General features: G+C 46.8%; 1 protein-coding gene across 2 annotated transcripts in view; it reads right to left on the bottom strand.

The window, feature by feature from the left end:
• The window catches only part of KCNIP1 (potassium voltage-gated channel interacting protein 1), a 367,558-nt gene that overhangs the window by 216,691 nt on the left and 133,096 nt on the right, over positions 1-17,771 (bottom strand). Inside the window, exon 1 of one of the 2 annotated variants that reach the window (XM_027771823.1) lies at positions 17,498-17,765. The exons of the other annotated variant lie outside the window; for it this stretch is intronic. Coding sequence (XP_027627624.1) covers positions 17,498-17,753 — 256 coding nt within the window. The 5' untranslated portion in view covers positions 17,754-17,765. Of the gene's footprint in view, positions 1-17,497; positions 17,766-17,771 lie in introns of those variants that run through there. 2 annotated transcript variants of the gene reach the window in all.

Here is a 17,771-nt window from a genome sequence, read left to right on the forward strand (position 1 = left end):
CACCCACATCACCCTACCATCATCATCCTACCATCAGCACTACTACTACCACCACTGTATCACCCCCACCATCACCCACATCACCCTACCATCATCATCCTACCATCAGCACTACTACTACCACCACTGTATCACCTCCACCAACACCCACATCACCCTACCGTCATCATCCTACCATCAACACTACTACCACCACTGTATCACCTCCACCATCACCCACATCACCCTACCATCATCATCCTACCATCAACACTACTACCACCACTGCATCACCTCCACTATCACCACCACCAAACACTACTACCACCACTGTATCACCTCCACCATCACCCACATCACCCTACCATCATCATCCTACCATCAACACTACTACCACCACTGTATCACCTCCACCATCACCCACATCACCCTACCATCATCATCCTACCATCAACACTACTACCACCACTGTATCACCTCCACCAACACCCACATCACTCTGTCACTCTACCATCATCATTATGACTGCCACTAACACCATCTTTATACTACCACTACCATCACATCACCACCACCAGCATCATCTTTATTATTATCACCACTATCATTATTTTTTTATAAAGAGGTGTTTTTTTTTGAGAGTTTTTTTTCTTAAGGGTGCATGCTCTCTCCAGAAATACAGAGAGAGACAGAGAGACAGAAAGCAAGAAATCACACCCCCCCCCGGGAGGATGGCCATGCCACAATCCCTTCTCCTCCATTCTCCTCTCAGGCAGCATCTGGGGCATGCATGCACATGCGCCTGGCATGAGTTTAAGCCACTGATTCCGGGACTCGAACCATAGTCAACTATATGAGAGTCCAGCAATGTAGCCATTCATAAACTGATGGTACCTAAAGAGGGTTTTGCCTTGGGGCATATGAACTCACCAGAGAGAGCAAGAGAGACAGAGACAGTGAACAGGAAAGTGAAAAACCACCCCTTGAGAGTATGTCTATACTACAATTTCTTCTCCATCCTCCTCCCATGATTTTTCAAGCCACTGGGACTTGAATGGTGGTTGGCCATGTGGGAGTCCAGTGTTGTAACCACTGTGCCATCTGCTGGCCTCACCACCATCAGTTTCATCAGCACCCCCAAGAACACTGCCTTCATGACCACCACCATCCACTGTCACCATCATCACTACCATCACTACCTTTGTAACAGCAATGTTTACCTCCTACAGTCATCACCATTTCTACTAACATCACCCTTCATCAACACCACAAACACCACCGACCATAGTCATAATTGTGACTTCCATTACTGTCAATGCCCTCACCAACAAACAATTCTGCCCTCGTCCATGATATTCTGCCTACTATACTCATCACTGCCATTAATAACACCATTCCCTGCCACCACCATCATCAACAAAATCATTACTACCACTGTGACCATCATCACCATCTAATATTGATCCCCACCGATAATGTATTGCCTTATAGCTTACACTTATATTATGTTGCTTAATCTTCATGACAAAACAATGAGTTGTTATCTTACTAAATCCTCATGATGAAACATTGAGCTGGTATCACAATTGTTATTTAATAGATGAAGTAACTGACATGCATAGAAGGGTTAAACATTTTTGTTTAAATGTCACAGTGCACAAAGCATAATTTAAGACTTCAGTTTTATTTCACCTAACATACTATACTTTTATCTCTCCATCAACCCTAACACTCCAATGTGGTACGTTTTTGCCCTAAATCACAGTATTTGGCATTCATATATTTTGGAAATGATACGGGGGGGCCCTCAAAGCCATACCCAAGTTTCTTTGCTATATTAATTCCAATTAGGGAGTTGGAAGTCCTGTGCATCTCTTTGAAATATCAGTTCACGTCATCAGGTACCAGCATGTCGCTAGAACCATGCTGGGCTTCACCAAGAAGCTCAGAATGGCCGAAAGGAAAGTCCAGATCTTTGCAGAGAGGATAATCTTGCTGGAGAGTCAAGCATGTTCACAGGGAAGAATTACAGAATAGTTCAGGGAAATCAATTGCTAAATCACAGGGACCGGTGATCAGTAGGCACTAGGAGGAAATGAGAAGGGAGCAAACGTAGACTGCAGTGACCATGGGAAGACATGGGTAGGACAGCCCCCATCACTGTTATTCAGTTCTTTTCTCAACCTTGCTATCTACTGCCTTCCAGGACCTTGTCTCCATCTTCGTGAATGTGGACAGCCTGGCCCTGGTCTTTACCTCCATTCTGGTCTCTCCCATTTATTCTTTTTATTTATTAATTTATGTTTTTAGTTTTAATTTATCTTTTTTCCAGAGAGGAAAAAGAGACAAGAAAAGGCGCCCTTCAATGGGGTGTGGTCATGCCGCAATCCTTTGTCCTCCATTTCTCCATCCCATCAGGACAACTGGCATGCATACACAGGACCAGTGTGTTTTTCAAGTCATGGTGGCTGGGACTCAAACTGTGGTAGGCCATGCGTGATCTGGCTCCCTTAACCACTGTGCCGTGGGGCCAGCACTCCCTCCCATTCTGGTGACAAACTTTTTGTTAACATTCTGTAAATCACAATAGTATAAAATATCTATAATTTCTCATTCTTTATCCTTCCCTGTTGCTTATTTCAATAACTTTGTTCATACTGTTCTCTCTGCCAAGAACTTCATTAACCTACATCTCTCCTTTGACCAAGCTCCAATACAACTTGCTTTTTGAAATTTAAATAAAAACATGCTTACAGATTTGAATTGACATGTAACAGTTGTACATACTTTGGGGCACAGTGCAGTTCTCCAATACATGCAATAATTCAGTCAAGGCTATGCTTTTCTCAGGCTCTAATGTTACCTCTGAAAGGCGCATCCTCTATGAGTCCCAGCCCTGCCCTCTAGCTACAGGTGCTTCCTCCCTCCTCTGGAGGGCAAGACTAGGACTCAGACTTGTAATGTGGTACTGTTAGATGCCCAGGCAGAGCCTAGCCCAGTGATTAACCATCCAGGCACTTGAGTCAAACCGTCTGAGTTCAAATCTTGGCTCAGCCACTTATGAGAGCGAGGCAGTGGACATTTACTGAGCCCCCTCCATTGTTTGGTTTCTACAGCTGGGAAGTGTCTCGTAGTAGTGCTTGATTCCCCAGGATGCTGTTAGGCTTAGGTAGCACCAAGCTGCTCATGCACCTGGCACATTCTATGGATCTGCTGTTAACCATAATTACTATCACCAGAGTTAAGCGCCTTGGAGGCCAAGACTGTCGTATGCAGCTCTGACCTCTCAGTGGCTAGTTGCTTCTTCAGGGGAAGGCAGATGGGGGCCTGACTCGGCTCCAGAAGAGGTTATACAGTGTGTGCCAACGTGCAGAGAGAGCACTCGGCAAGGGAAGACCCAGGGGTGGTAGCACACGGCAAGGACAGATGTCACAGGCAATTGGGAATGGCGGGATATCCCTGGGGAAGGCAGGACAAGATTCAATGCTCAATGTTTACTCCCAGCTCTTCCCACTCTTCCTTATGATGCACCTGGGGCCACAGCGAATAGCAAGGTGTCTCTAGGAAATGAATGAGGCCTGCATTTAGAGTCAGCAGCCAGTCAGAGCCAGTGTTAATCCTGGCTTGTGGGATGAGCCTTGGGCAGGTCTCTTCTGGAGGCTCAGTGTCCTCACCTTTAAAATGGAAGGGGAGTGTCAGTATCCACTGCTCACATATGATTTCATCAGTTACATGGGATATCGAAGTACTAACATCCACCTCAGGGTGTTAGTTGTGAGGATCAAGTTAGCGTATAAAAGCACTTACAACAGTGGGGCACAAAGGGCCCCATAAGTGTCATTTCTTCTCCTTACTGTATTTATTATTTTATTTAGCTTTATTGCATTTATTTATTTTTAATTTGACCAGAGAGGGACAGACTGAGAGAGAGAGAGAGAGAGAAAGCAAGCCGTCAGATCCAGAACTTGAACCACAGTCAGCTATGTGGGAGTCCAGTGCCCTTAACCACCACGCCACCTGCTGGTCCCTGTATTTATTATCATTGTAAGGACTATTTACACACTATTTTGGTCATCATCGTGGTTTTATTCAATACTTTGCACAGTCCCTGGCACACAGTAGGGGCAAAATTCAGGTCAGTGTTTTCTTCTTTTCTGTCTGGTTCTATCTCCAGCGCTGAAATACCTAATAGGAACATTCAAAAGATGCTTAAAGTACCAGCAAAGCACAGGCACCAATAACTGAGAGCAAAACTAAGTTGTGAAGGCATATCCTATTTTTTTTAAAGTCACCAAAGCAGTCATCCTAAGGAAGAAATTCAAATTTTAGTAGACCTCCTCTGACTTAGTTTACTGTTTCTGTTTTGAATTGTTGAAGTAGCCCGGAGGTGGGGACATGGCCATCTGAGTGTTGGGGTCTTTAGGGTTCGAGTCCTAATCTAGCCCAGTGCTGGCTGTGTGCAAAGGAGGAAAAGGAAAGAAAGTGAGCCTCTTGCTGTTCCCAACTTCAGTGGGTGGGGAGCCTCCCTAGAGACCTCTGCTGAGTGTGCAATTCGACCATCTGGGAGAGTCAGACATCGGCAAATCCCAGAGATGGAGAAAGTGCAGCCTCAGCTGCACAGATGCAAATGCACTGGCTTCCCCAAGGCAGCTGGGAGCTGCGCTGCCTCACCAGAGCCCTCCTCCCATACTGGGTCTAGGAGAGGCACAGGGAGCAGTTGATGGAGCCAAGAGGAGGCCAGGGGCTGCCATGCTCAGCTCCAGGAAGCTGGGAAGCCAGCAGCAGCTCTCAGCCTCTTCCTAGGATCAGAGACCTGCTTGTCCTGGGTGTGCCTTGAGCTTTAAGCAGGAGGTCAGGTGGTGGGTACCTTGGAATCAGATCTGCTTCAAATCCTTGCTCTCTAATCACTAGCCAATCATAGAACTTCCCTGAGCCTCCATTTTCTAATTCGCAAAAGAAGAAGAATATAACCATTATAGAACTATTCTAAAAAAGAAAGGAGATTAGTTTATGTAGAAGGATCTGAGACACAGTAGGCTCTCAAAAAATTCTAATCCCTTCTTCTCCAAGCTCTCCTTACCCACCTCTCCAATGATCACCCTAAGCAAGCCTACTGGCCCTGGGTGAATCCTACCTCTGCTTAGTGCAAGAGGCTTTTTACAATATCCAAAAGGATTGTTTTTTTGCTTTTTTTCTCCAACAGAGAGGTCCTATAGTCCCCCTAGCAAAAGCATTTGACTTTCATGCTTCAGTCTCTTCCTCTGTTCATTTAGATGCCTACGAACTTCTACCGAATCTTCTGGCTTCACATTCTACACAGAAGCTTCGCCTATAGGCCAGGCTGCCAGCCGGTTCTGGGATTTGAGCATTCTCATTGAAAACACTTATGTAGGGAGATCTCCAGCTGCAGTCCACAAGGCACTGTCCTGTGCCCTGCTGGCCTGGGATGAAGACCCAGAATGCCTCCTCTTTTATCTTCAGGTAGTGGAGAACTTGGAGCACAGCTAAGGTGATGCCTGGAAGAATCAAGGTCAGGATCTACCTTGACTGGGATGACATTTAAGCTTGGTAAATTAAAACGTAAAGGGCATACATAGTGCTGCATTTCTGTTTTATAAGGGAGGAAGGGGAAGGGAGGAAGGGAGAAAGGAAGAGAGACGAGAAAGAAGAAAGAAAGAAAGAAAGGAAGGAAGGAAGGAAGGTAGAAAGAAAGTAAGAAAGAAAGAAAGAAAGGAAGGAAGGAAGGAAGGTAGAAAGAAAGTAAGAAAGAAAGAAAGAAAGGAAGGAAGGAAGGAAGGTAGAAAGAAAGTAAGAAAGAAAGAAAGAAAGGAAGGAAGGAAGGAAGGTAGAAAGAAAGTAAGAAAGAAAGAAAGAAAGGAAGGAAGGAAGGAAGGTAGAAAGAAAGTAAGAAAGAAAGAAAGAAAGGAAGGAAGGAAGGAAGGTAGAAAGAAAGTAAGAAAGAAAGAAAGAAAGGAAGGAAGGAAGGAAGGTAGAAAGAAAGTAAGAAAGAAAGAAAGAAAGGAAGGAAGGAAGGAAGGTAGAAAGAAAGTAAGAAAGAAAGAAAGAAAGGAAGGAAGGAAGGAAGGTAGAAAGAAAGTAAGAAAGAAAGAAAGAAAGGAAGGAAGGAAGGAAGGTAGAAAGAAAGTAAGAAAGAAAGAAAGAAAGGAAGGAAGGAAGGAAGGTAGAAAGAAAGTAAGAAAGAAAGAAAGAAAGGAAGGAAGGAAGGAAGGTAGAAAGAAAGTAAGAAAGAAAGAAAGAAAGGAAGGAAGGAAGGAAGGTAGAAAGAAAGTAAGAAAGAAAGAAAGAAAGGAAGGAAGGAAGGAAGGTAGAAAGAAAGTAAGAAAGAAAGAAAGAAAGGAAGGAAGGAAGGAAGGTAGAAAGAAAGTAAGAAAGAAAGAAAGAAAGGAAGGAAGGAAGGAAGGTAGAAAGAAAGTAAGAAAGAAAGAAAGAAAGGAAGGAAGGAAGGAAGGTAGAAAGAAAGTAAGAAAGAAAGAAAGAAAGGAAGGAAGGAAGGAAGGTAGAAAGAAAGTAAGAAAGAAAGAAAGAAAGGAAGGAAGGAAGGAAGGTAGAAAGAAAGTAAGAAAGAAAGAAAGAAAGGAAGGAAGGAAGGAAGGTAGAAAGAAAGTAAGAAAGAAAGAAAGAAAGGAAGGAAGGAAGGAAGGTAGAAAGAAAGTAAGAAAGAAAGAAAGAAAGGAAGGAAGGAAGGAAGGTAGAAAGAAAGTAAGAAAGAAAGAAAGAAAGGAAGGAAGGAAGGAAGGTAGAAAGAAAGTAAGAAAGAAAGAAAGAAAGGAAGGAAGGAAGGAAGGTAGAAAGAAAGTAAGAAAGAAAGAAAGAAAGGAAGGAAGGAAGGAAGGTAGAAAGAAAGTAAGAAAGAAAGAAAGAAAGGAAGGAAGGAAGGAAGGTAGAAAGAAAGTAAGAAAGAAAGAAAGAAAGGAAGGAAGGAAGGAAGGTAGAAAGAAAGTAAGAAAGAAAGAAAGAAAGGAAGGAAGGAAGGAAGGTAGAAAGAAAGTAAGAAAGAAAGAAAGAAAGGAAGGAAGGAAGGAAGGTAGAAAGAAAGTAAGAAAGAAAGAAAGAAAGGAAGGAAGGAAGGAAGGTAGAAAGAAAGTAAGAAAGAAAGAAAGAAAGGAAGGAAGGAAGGAAGGTAGAAAGAAAGTAAGAAAGAAAGAAAGAAAGGAAGGAAGGAAGGAAGGTAGAAAGAAAGTAAGAAAGAAAGAAAGAAAGGAAGGAAGGAAGGAAGGTAGAAAGAAAGTAAGAAAGAAAGAAAGAAAGGAAGGAAGGAAGGAAGGTAGAAAGAAAGTAAGAAAGAAAGAAAGAAAGGAAGGAAGGAAGGAAGGTAGAAAGAAAGTAAGAAAGAAAGAAAGAAAGGAAGGAAGGAAGGAAGGTAGAAAGAAAGTAAGAAAGAAAGAAAGAAAGGAAGGAAGGAAGGAAGGTAGAAAGAAAGTAAGAAAGAAAGAAAGAAAGGAAGGAAGGAAGGAAGGTAGAAAGAAAGTAAGAAAGAAAGAAAGAAAGGAAGGAAGGAAGGAAGGTAGAAAGAAAGTAAGAAAGAAAGAAAGAAAGGAAGGAAGGAAGGAAGGTAGAAAGAAAGTAAGAAAGAAAGAAAGAAAGGAAGGAAGGAAGGAAGGTAGAAAGAAAGTAAGAAAGAAAGAAAGAAAGGAAGGAAGGAAGGAAGGTAGAAAGAAAGTAAGAAAGAAAGAAAGAAAGGAAGGAAGGAAGGAAGGTAGAAAGAAAGTAAGAAAGAAAGAAAGAAAGGAAGGAAGGAAGGAAGGTAGAAAGAAAGTAAGAAAGAAAGAAAGAAAGGAAGGAAGGAAGGAAGGTAGAAAGAAAGTAAGAAAGAAAGAAAGAAAGGAAGGAAGGAAGGAAGGTAGAAAGAAAGTAAGAAAGAAAGAAAGAAAGGAAGGAAGGAAGGAAGGTAGAAAGAAAGTAAGAAAGAAAGAAAGAAAGGAAGGAAGGAAGGAAGGTAGAAAGAAAGTAAGAAAGAAAGAAAGAAAGGAAGGAAGGAAGGAAGGTAGAAAGAAAGTAAGAAAGAAAGAAAGAAAGGAAGGAAGGAAGGAAGGTAGAAAGAAAGTAAGAAAGAAAGAAAGAAAGGAAGGAAGGAAGGAAGGTAGAAAGAAAGTAAGAAAGAAAGAAAGAAAGGAAGGAAGGAAGGAAGGAAAGAAAGAAAGAAAGAAAGAGAGAGAAAGAAAGAGAGAAAGAAGAAAGAAAGAAAAAAAGAAACAAGAGAGAGAGAAAGAGAAAAAAAAGGGAAGGAAGAAAGCTGTCATGGCCTAGTGGTTGGGGGAACCAGATCCCATTTGGCTGACTGCATGGTTTGAATCCTGGTCCTGGCAGCTTGGAAACCACACTGGCTGCATGTGCATGCCCCTAGTCTCGACAGGATGGAAAAACATAGAAGGGATTGTGGGATGCCCAGGCCCCACTAGAGTGCTTTCAGAAGAAAGTAGGAAGGAAGAAAAGAAAGGAAGAAAGGACAGAGAAGAAAGAGGAAAAGCTCAACTGAGGAAGTGCTGATCTGAGGAACTTTGACTTTGCAGCAGTTCTTACGAACAAGAAGGACTGGGGAACCTGAAGTTCCGATGCCAGACCTGACACTCAAGCTGGGCGACTGTGGGCAAGCCACTTGCCTTCCCTAGACTCTGTTTTCTTATCTGTAGAATGAGGCATGAATCGAAAGGCTTCAAAGGTCCCTTCCAGCCTGATACTTAACTTTATACAATGCAATATGTATGTATTTCTATAACTGGGCTTTAGGCCAGTGCGTCTCGAACTTCAGTGGCGCATACACCATGTGATCAGGTTAAAAGATGGGACCTGATCTGGTACCTCTGACATTGGGGCTTGAAAATCCATGTGGAGGGGCCAGCAGTTAGCGTAATGGCTATGTCGCTGGACTCCCACGTAGTCGACCGCGGTTCGCGTCCCGGACCCAGTGGCTTAAAACTCACACAGGGCGGGTGTGCGGGTGTGCCCAAGATCCATAGAGGAGAATGGAGGAGAAGGGATTGCGGCATGACCATCCCCCCTGGGGGGTGACTTCTCGCTTTTTGTCTCTATGTCTCTCTCTGTCTGTCTGGCAAGCGCACGCGCCCTATAGCGAAAACCTCTCCATAAACAAAAGAAAATCCATGTGGAATTCAGTTGTATTTCTTTTTTCTTCTTCTTCTTCTTCTTTTTTTTTTTTTCTAATTTGCTATATGGCATGTATGCTCACCGAAGAGAGACAGAAAGAGAGAGAGACAGAGAAAATGAGAAAGCACCCAGGGTCAGGGGTGATCATGCTGCAATCCCTCCCCCTCTGCTCTCCTCAGGATTTTGGGGACACACACACATGCACCTGGCATGTTTTTCAAGCTGCTGGTGGGTCTGAGACTCGAACTACACATCTGGCCATGTAGAATTCAACTGCTTTAACCAAAATGCCACTTGGCTGGCCTGAGAATGTACATTTCTTTCTTTCTTAAAGACAATTATTTAATTTTATTTATCATCATTGTTATTTTAAAATTTGCTACAGGGGCATGTGCATTCAACAGAGAGAGAGAGACAGAGAGAGAGAGAAAGAGAAAGAGAGAGGGAAAGTGAACCAGCAAGCCATCAGGACCGGGACTCAAACTGTGGTTGACCATGTGAGAGTCTTAACCACCACACTCACCTGCTGGCCCTGAGAGTCTGCATTTCTAACCAGCCTCTAGGTAAGGAAAGGTTGCTCTCTGATGATCACACCGAGTAGCGCAAGCCCAGATTGTAATAACGTTCCTTTATGCATTCTTGCTATGTGCTGATCACTGGACCTTGCATACATTATGTCACTTAATCCTCATCACAACCTTGGAGGAAATTGCTGTCCACACCTGCATTCTCTAGGTAATGTGGGGATGAGGGTTCACAAAAGCAACGTGTCCCACCCGAGGTCACGCAGATAATAGTTGCACAGCAGGGATTTGTATCCAGACCTAACCAAGAGTATATGCTCATAACTGCTGTGCCACATACAAAAGTGTCATATGGACTTAGGCCAGCTCAGGGCAGACAGGGACTGGCAGAGGACAGCAATGCACTCGCTGATGTACTAGCAAGTCCTTGCATGCGTCTCCTTTGCAACGATAACCACTCATAAAACCACAGCCCCTCCCTACCCCTCTGGACCATGTGAACACCCTGACTGATTCTGGCACCTGATACTGACATACATGGAGGTTCTTAAAGGCTCGATCCTTCGCTGACAGGCAATAATGACAATAACAAGGGGAGAAAAATTCAGTTCACATAAATGATTAGAGCAGAGTAGAGATGTTTAATCCTATTAATGAATTTGCTAATTGGCTTTCTGCCCCCAGTCATTTCATATTCAGGTGTTTGCAGCATCAGATTAAATGGAAACAGATCCAGGGGTGGTTTGAGAAAGGGCTGAAAGCGTTTTGCTCAAGCCTGCAGGCAGCTCGGCTGTTCGGCCTGGCTAATGGGGTGCCTCGTTTTTTCTTTGAACACCTTCTCTCCGACACCCAGGCACCTGTGTTGGGCTGTTTCTCCTCTCAGGCTCCTCAGATTTCTGTGTGAGGCCAGGAGGGCAGAAGGTTGGTGTGGTGGTTATGAGATCGGCCATGATGAGGCCCTGCTATCCCAAGCCCTGTGACCCTGAGAAAGGCACTTCCCTTCCCAGAGTCTTGGTTTCCTCACCTGCAAAATGGAAACTGTAATCAGGTCTTGTCCCCTATTGGCCATCAGGGTTGAGGTTAATAACACGGACAGAGCAAGGTGCTGGTGCTGAGTGGAGGCCAGACCCACCTTAGCTATTGTTGTTAGGAACCCTGGAAAATGGCCCACAGTACCGTATCTTGCTGTTGGGAATTTCTTTACCCTCTAACAACTTTCCATAGGGGTCAGCTGAGAAACTGCTCAGGTGACTGTGAAGGCTGGTGACTCGGTGTTGTAGGTCTAGGTCTCAAGGGACAGAGGTGGAGGCCACAGCTGGGGAGACAGAGAGGTCCCCAGGTAATGCAGTCACTGTGGAACTGGGGTGACTGGAAGAAGGGAGTTACCCGGGGACAGCATGGGCGGCAGCAAAGGCAACATCCCGCATGTTGTCATACTTATTTCACCTTGGGTGAAGCACGTGCTCACTCCCTCTCTGGCCCTCACACAGCCCTACAAGGGAGACACTTGTCCCCATTTCAGAGAGGAGAAGACTAAGGCTCACGGAGATGCAGCTATGAATTGACAAGCGTTCACTCCCAAGACTGTTTTTCAAAACTTTTTCCCTTTATTCATGATACAGCATGTGTGTGTGAGAACAAGGAAAAGAGAGACAGGGAGAGAGGAGAACCCTCCACATGGTCTGGTCTGGCCACTTCCCCCTCCCCCAGTCCTCTAGCCTGTGGGGTCCTGGGTACTCACACACATGCCTGGTGTATTTTCCTCTGGGCTGGGGATTTGAACTGCAGTCGCCATGTGGGATCTGGCTTCCCCTGAGAGGGCATCAGCACAGCGCCACAGAGCCAGCTCCTAAACCTCTCTTTAACTCAGTGGTCCTAACCGTTACACCATCCTACTCCTAGCTCCCGGATTTGACTGAAGTACTGTTTCTATTCCCGCCCACCGCAGTGTCCAGGCATTTACTTTGGCCTAGAATTGTAAGAATTAACCCAAAGTGCTGCTCTGATGGGCAGGGGGTATCCCAACCAACCACAGCTCTGTCCAAAAGGTGACCTGTTTAAAACACAGCCTGGAGCGAAGGGAGACGTGCTCATCAGTCCCATTTCTCAAGGCCCAGGACTCTCCCGAAAGCTGCTCTTCCCTGCCTGATGAATGGGAGCAGCAGCTCAGGGCCGTCATGCAGACCTGGATTTCGCATCCGCACCGCCGCATTCCCACAGCTCTCAGTGCTGTCAGGAAGGCAGGCTCCAGCCCATCCATCCTTCCCTCCATGCAGCCACCACCCGTCACGTCCAGACCAGCGGCAGGCCTGACAGAGGCTTCGGGACACGTCTCAGTCCCTGAGAGCTAGTTGGAAAGATGGATGCGTAAACCGATCGAGACAACCTTATTGTTCAGGACTGCAGGGAGGGGAAGTGGCCAGAGCTCTGTGGGAACAGATGGGTAGATGTGCTCCGTCTGCAGGAAACCGGAGGGCTTCTCAGAGGGGAGACACTGCACAAGCCCTTGAAGCATGTGTAAGAGTTCACCAGGTCAATGGGGAGATGGAGATGGAGGGTGAGGGAGTCAGAGTGGGTCTGGGGCATAACGACATCAGGGGAGCAATGTTAACGGACAATTATGGGATTCGCTACATGAACAAATAAGGTGGTAGGTTCTGATCTCACCTGGACAAGGTAAATCTGAACCTCAAATTATAAGGGAACTCATTGGAGATAGTCCCTGCCTTTGATTAGCAAAGAGAACACTCCGAGACAGCTTTGCACACTCTTATCTTTCTCAAAGACACTACACATGCTCTAAAAAGTTACCAAGACTCTTCTTGATTGAATTAATTATTTTAGCTTTCTAGGAAGTATTTGCTGTAAGTTTCCTATCAACTATCTGAACCAGGCCTTCCTGCGCCCTTGACTCCTGCATTTTCTGGTGGGGGGCTTAGATCCAGGATTCGGGTAGCATGACTGTCAGTTGTATTCATGGAAGACAGTCTTTTATTACAGCTTTTCTATGACTTCATCCTTCCTCCCTCTGTGAAGACACTCAGTTATTTATGCTCTCATCCTTACGGTTGTTCCTTCCACCATTCATTTGATAATTCACTTAGCTCCTCATTTTGATTCCCTCATTCATTTGACCATCCTCATACTTATTAAGGCTTGCACTCACTTATTCACCTACACATTTACAAAGCATTCATTGAGCAGAGCCCTTTCAGGTAGACAAAAAGGTTCGAGTGTGGTCCTTTTCCAGCAACTAGGTGTAAAACCTCACTGATTTTAGACAGCATTCCTTTCACCTCCATCGTCCAGTCTTTTCCACTATCCTTTTGCTGTTCACCTTGTTCTCCACTGAGCTTCTTTGGGGACTATGGGACTAGAACTGTGTCTGGCACTGGCTGTGGGCCCCTATGCTTTTGTGAAGATCGGGAGGAAGGGAGGGTTGGGAGCGGGAACACCATTCTAAGCACTTTCCTGCTAACTGGTAAATGGACCCAGTATGTCTCATGGCCAAAACCAATTCAAAGCCAGCAGACCAAATAACAGAAGTCATTCCAGGCAGAGGGCCGATAACCGAAATTCCAGGGGAAACTAACCTCTTCTGTTGGGCCTGTACTTCTAGGGAACCATTCCATGACCTATAATTTCCTCCTGAAAATATTTATTGAGAACCTACTATGTGCAAGGAACCAAGCTGTGGACTGCAAAGAATGATTTGAACAAGTGTCCTGCCTCAAGTAGCCTACACTTGAGTGGTGGGGCAGGGAGGGGATGGTTAACCCCTTCACTGATTGCCTAATTCCAAGCTTGTCTTGTTAGCGATGAGAATATATACCTTAAAAGAATTTAGGAATTCAGATGGGAGAAGTCACTTCCCTCTGGGGCTTGGAGGAGGTTTCCTGAATATGGAAACAGCTGAATAAGGTCTTGGAACATGGATAGAATTTTAACTAGTAGACAAGGAGATGGGGCAGGGCAAGGGAGGAAAGAGAGTTACAGAGTTGAAAGGACAGGCAAAGATGCAGACAGATAAGCCCAGGGCTCAGATGTCTCTATAAGTCAGTAATCCCTTTCATCAACACAGAAACTGGCATTTCCAAGGTGAAAGAACTTGCCAAAGGTCCCTTGAGCCCAGGATTGTGTGACGGCAGGCTGACAGCTTTTCTACCCCTCTCTGCCTCTTGCTGGCCTCCCAGCTCTCTCGAGGTCAGACATAGTACCCTGACCAATAAACCCCAGGCCCAGCCTCGTCACACACTCTCTACTTCTGTAAGTTCCCCAAAGTGGTCGTTGATCTAGGCGTCAGGAGCCCAGTCCCACGTTTGTCTCTAACTTGCCAGGTGGGCTTAGAAAAAGCACCTGTCAGTTGTGATCTGGGGCTCATCTATCTCCTTAGAGAGCATTCCAGAAATCCAGAGCTCAGCCTTTGGGGAAGTTCTGAATGCTCTAACATGGCCACCCCTGCAATGAGGGGGGGGGTGTTACTTCTCACAGGCAAGGAAGGCTTGGTCTAGTGAGGCTTTCTCTAAATTCTCTAGGGACCCCCTAGCCCCAGTCCAGCAGCTGCACCTGCAGGCCCTTCTCTGGTGAATCCCCCCAATGCTCTAGCCGGTCTCGCTCTCCATTCAGGACCAGGAGCAGTGTCCTTGGTATAAGGAGCACACACAAAACTACTGGAGCCAGAAATTCTATGTACTTGAGACTGGGATCCAGAGACTGACTCCCAAAGGCAGGACTTCTCCAGTTTTTAATTAGAGATACACAAACAGAGAAGGACAGAAAGTGAACTTGCGTGTTTTCATTAGTGACACAGCTCTTAAATGGCTTTCGATTTCTGCTGCCTTCAGGGATCTCTCCCTGAACACCCAGGTTGGGCTGGGTATATTCCTTGTGCAGCACTAATCATGCGGAGTTTTTGCCCTATTTTAAAAAATATGTTCGTGCTTCCAAATCGTATTTTCAGAGCATTCAGGGTTTGAGTTGAGCAGCCTATGATGCTTTGGCTAGCCACAGCAGAGGTCAGTGCGGGCTGCAGGAAGGGATCAGCATTTGTACACCTGGGTTTTTGGCCCCTGCTCCCTCGACGGGGTTGGAAGAGGGTTCCAAAAACGAGCTGTTAAGAGTCTCAGGGGATCTGCTTCTTTTGGGATGGCCTTACCGTAGGCCTTTGGAAATCCTGAACAATACAGCCATAAGTGAATAGCAACTAAAATTGGCTGACCACTTCTCACCTAGCAGAGCCTGTGCTAAGCATTTGACTTGCATTGCTCCTGAAATCCACACAATAGCTATTGCAGATGGTAATGACTACCGTCCCTGTTTATGGTGGAGGAAGACCAGCTTAGTCATATAGCTAGTAAGTGTTAGAACCTGGATTTGAACCCAGCAGGGAAATTGAGTCCTGAGTTGAAATCCTGACCAGTCTCTTCTGGTTGCTTTTAATTAGATCTGAGCCTGACATCTCAGAAGTCATAGCAGCAGAGAGCATCAGCAGTTGAAATTGGAGAATTTGAGAACCAAATGGAACCCGAGGGAATGTCTATGGTAACCTTCTCTTTTGTAAAGGAGAAACTGAGAGGGAAAGCGACCTGGCCAGAAAGTGCTTTCTGACCACTCACCTCCCCAGTCAGGCCTGGGCTGTCTTGTGTTGGTTTCCAGGTTGCCAGTCTAGAAGGGTCTTTTGCTGACTGGCATCCCACTGAGAAAGAGAGTGAGATGAGACTGTCACAGGGCACCTGCCTGGGGCATTCTGTGCAGCTGGACGCCTAGACAATTTAGCCAGTGTGGTAGGACTCTGCAGGAAGGACTGAGTACTCCAGGCTTAGGTAACTTTTCTTAGAGGCCCACCTCATGGGCCTGATCCTGGTGTGAGCCTCAAACAAACGTTAGACACGACTGTGCAGGTAAACACTTAGCATTGTGCCAGGAACATGGTAGGGGTGAACTGAGGGCGGACACCCGCCCCTTTTCTTTCTAAGAATCCTACGAGAGGGAAGGAAGCAGCTTTGGCTTTTGGGACTCTAGCAGGAATTCAGGGTGACTTCGTGCATGGGCAGAAGGGGAAGACGCACGGTATTGTCTGAGCTCTTTCTGTTTTCCCAGCCCTACTCAGGAAGCCCCAGCTCTGTTAGTCGTTTGACCCATACTTTATGACACCCTCTGCTGTGTCCCTGGTGGCTGCAGCCAGCACAGTATTTGAGGCAGGGTCCTCCCTCCCACCACTTCCTGCATTTTAGGGATAAAAAGACCAAGGTTTTGAGAGTTGCCAAGGGGACTTGCCTAAGGTCACAGAGGCAACAAGGAAGCTGAGATTCACACCTAGACTCTAATGGACTCTGCAGCTCAAGATCTTTCTGTGATACCTAGCTGTCTCCAGGAGGGCCACAGGCATTAAAAATATCTTAAAACAAGTCTCTGAGTTTCTTTTCCCATAGTCCTCTGGCCTCTGGTACTGAGGTGGTCAGATAGATAAGACTAGAGGAGACTGGACTTGGTGCTGACTCTGGCCTCAGGTGGCACCACGGTGTCCATGAGAGGCAAGGCTTAGCATCTAGGCCCTGGGCCATTGTTTGCCAGGCCTTGCTCAGGCTTATAAAGGGGCAGCCAGTCCCTTCCCTGCCAGCAGAGTGTGCAACTGAGCTGGGCAAACAGCCGGAGTCTTGTCCTGTGCTCTGGGCTGGAAATGCCAAGTCTGCTTCATAGTCTGGGGTTTACATCCAGAGACCTCTTCAGTGCTCAGCCATCCTGATGTCTCTGGGTGCTGGGCCAGCAGCCTGAACCCCTTCTTCTGAGGGTCTCCAAGGATAGCTTATCACGGAGACTCCTGTGGTCCCAGCCAAGTCTTCAGAGCAGACTCCTGTGCAGTGGGATCCACCATTCCCCCACTGCAGGTATAATCACCAGCCAGCATAAAGGTGGGAAGTGTCACCCCCACTGTAACCAGAGTCTGGGTTCCAATGGCAGAACTTGAACCTGGGTGTCAGGTGTACTTAAAATTCTTCCCCTACTTTTTATGGCATCTGAACATTAAAGACATAACCTGTCACTCTCCTTTACTTTTTGCTAGAATTTTCATTACCCCAATAACCAACTTTCTGACTGCCGCTTCAGAGGCCTGCACAACCCCCAGTCTGCCACACAGACCCATCTAACTCTCCCACTAACGAGAACGGGCTCTCAGCTGAGAAGGCAGCCCTGGCACAGGGTGCAGGCAGGAGGACACCAAGATGGTGTGGTTTGTAAGCCTTGATGGAAAGTTACCTCTCAGCCACCCCTCAACGTGCCCTCGACTCCCCAGAGGTTGCCAGCACTTGGCAGCAGGCTTGGGTGCTGTGGTAGCTACCGCTGACTTCCTGGGCCCTGGACAAGAGCCTGGGGGTGTTACCACCTGGTGGCAGCGGATTCCTTTTGGCTTGCAGAGGTTTACTGGGTGGACAGAGCGCTCTCTTCCTGACCACCGGCTCCCAGGTCTGCACCTGGCCCCCCCCAGGAGGAGGTGGACCCTCGCCGGAGGCTTGCAGTGGCACAGACACCAGCCGTCATGGGAAAGGAAGGGCTTCCCAACATTTCCACGCAGGGAATGCAGTCACCCCCACCTGGGCAAATGCCTCTTCCTTTGCTCCCAGAGTCCCCCAGGATGGGTCTGGCACCTGGGAGCTCCAGTGGCCCCTGGGGCCAGTGCCCACTCTGGCTCCCTGGTCTGGGTGTCTGCACAAGCCTCCCAGCAGCCTCTCACTCCTTTGGCTACAAGGACCTCTCCGGGCTCCTCGTGGAGAGGAAGGTGCGGACTAAGGGAGCAGATGGCACACCCAGCTCAGCACCCAGCACCCCAAACCCAGCCAGGGGAACAAAAGGAAGAAGAGGTGGCTTACCTTTCGAGGGTCGTCTTTGTTTGGTTTGCAGAGACGAGAAGGTGCCCATGACGGCCCCCATGGCAGCGAAGACTTGTGTGCGACTTGGGACCCCGGGCTCTGCCCCTCCCCTCCCCTGGAAAGCAATCAGTGCGGGTCTTCTACTCCGAATTGGAGGAGGAATAAAAGCACCCAGTAGCTTGCCTGCGGCTGGGGGTTCTGCGAGCCTGGAGCTAAGGCGCTGGGAGGCTCTGGCTCCTCGCTCAGCCACACACATGCACTGACTCACAGGGCC

The sequence above is a fragment of the Tupaia chinensis genome, unplaced genomic scaffold (assembly GCF_000334495.1).
Source record: "Tupaia chinensis unplaced genomic scaffold, TupChi_1.0 Scaffold000234_1, whole genome shotgun sequence".
NCBI classification, from domain to species: domain Eukaryota; kingdom Metazoa; phylum Chordata; class Mammalia; order Scandentia; family Tupaiidae; genus Tupaia; species Tupaia belangeri.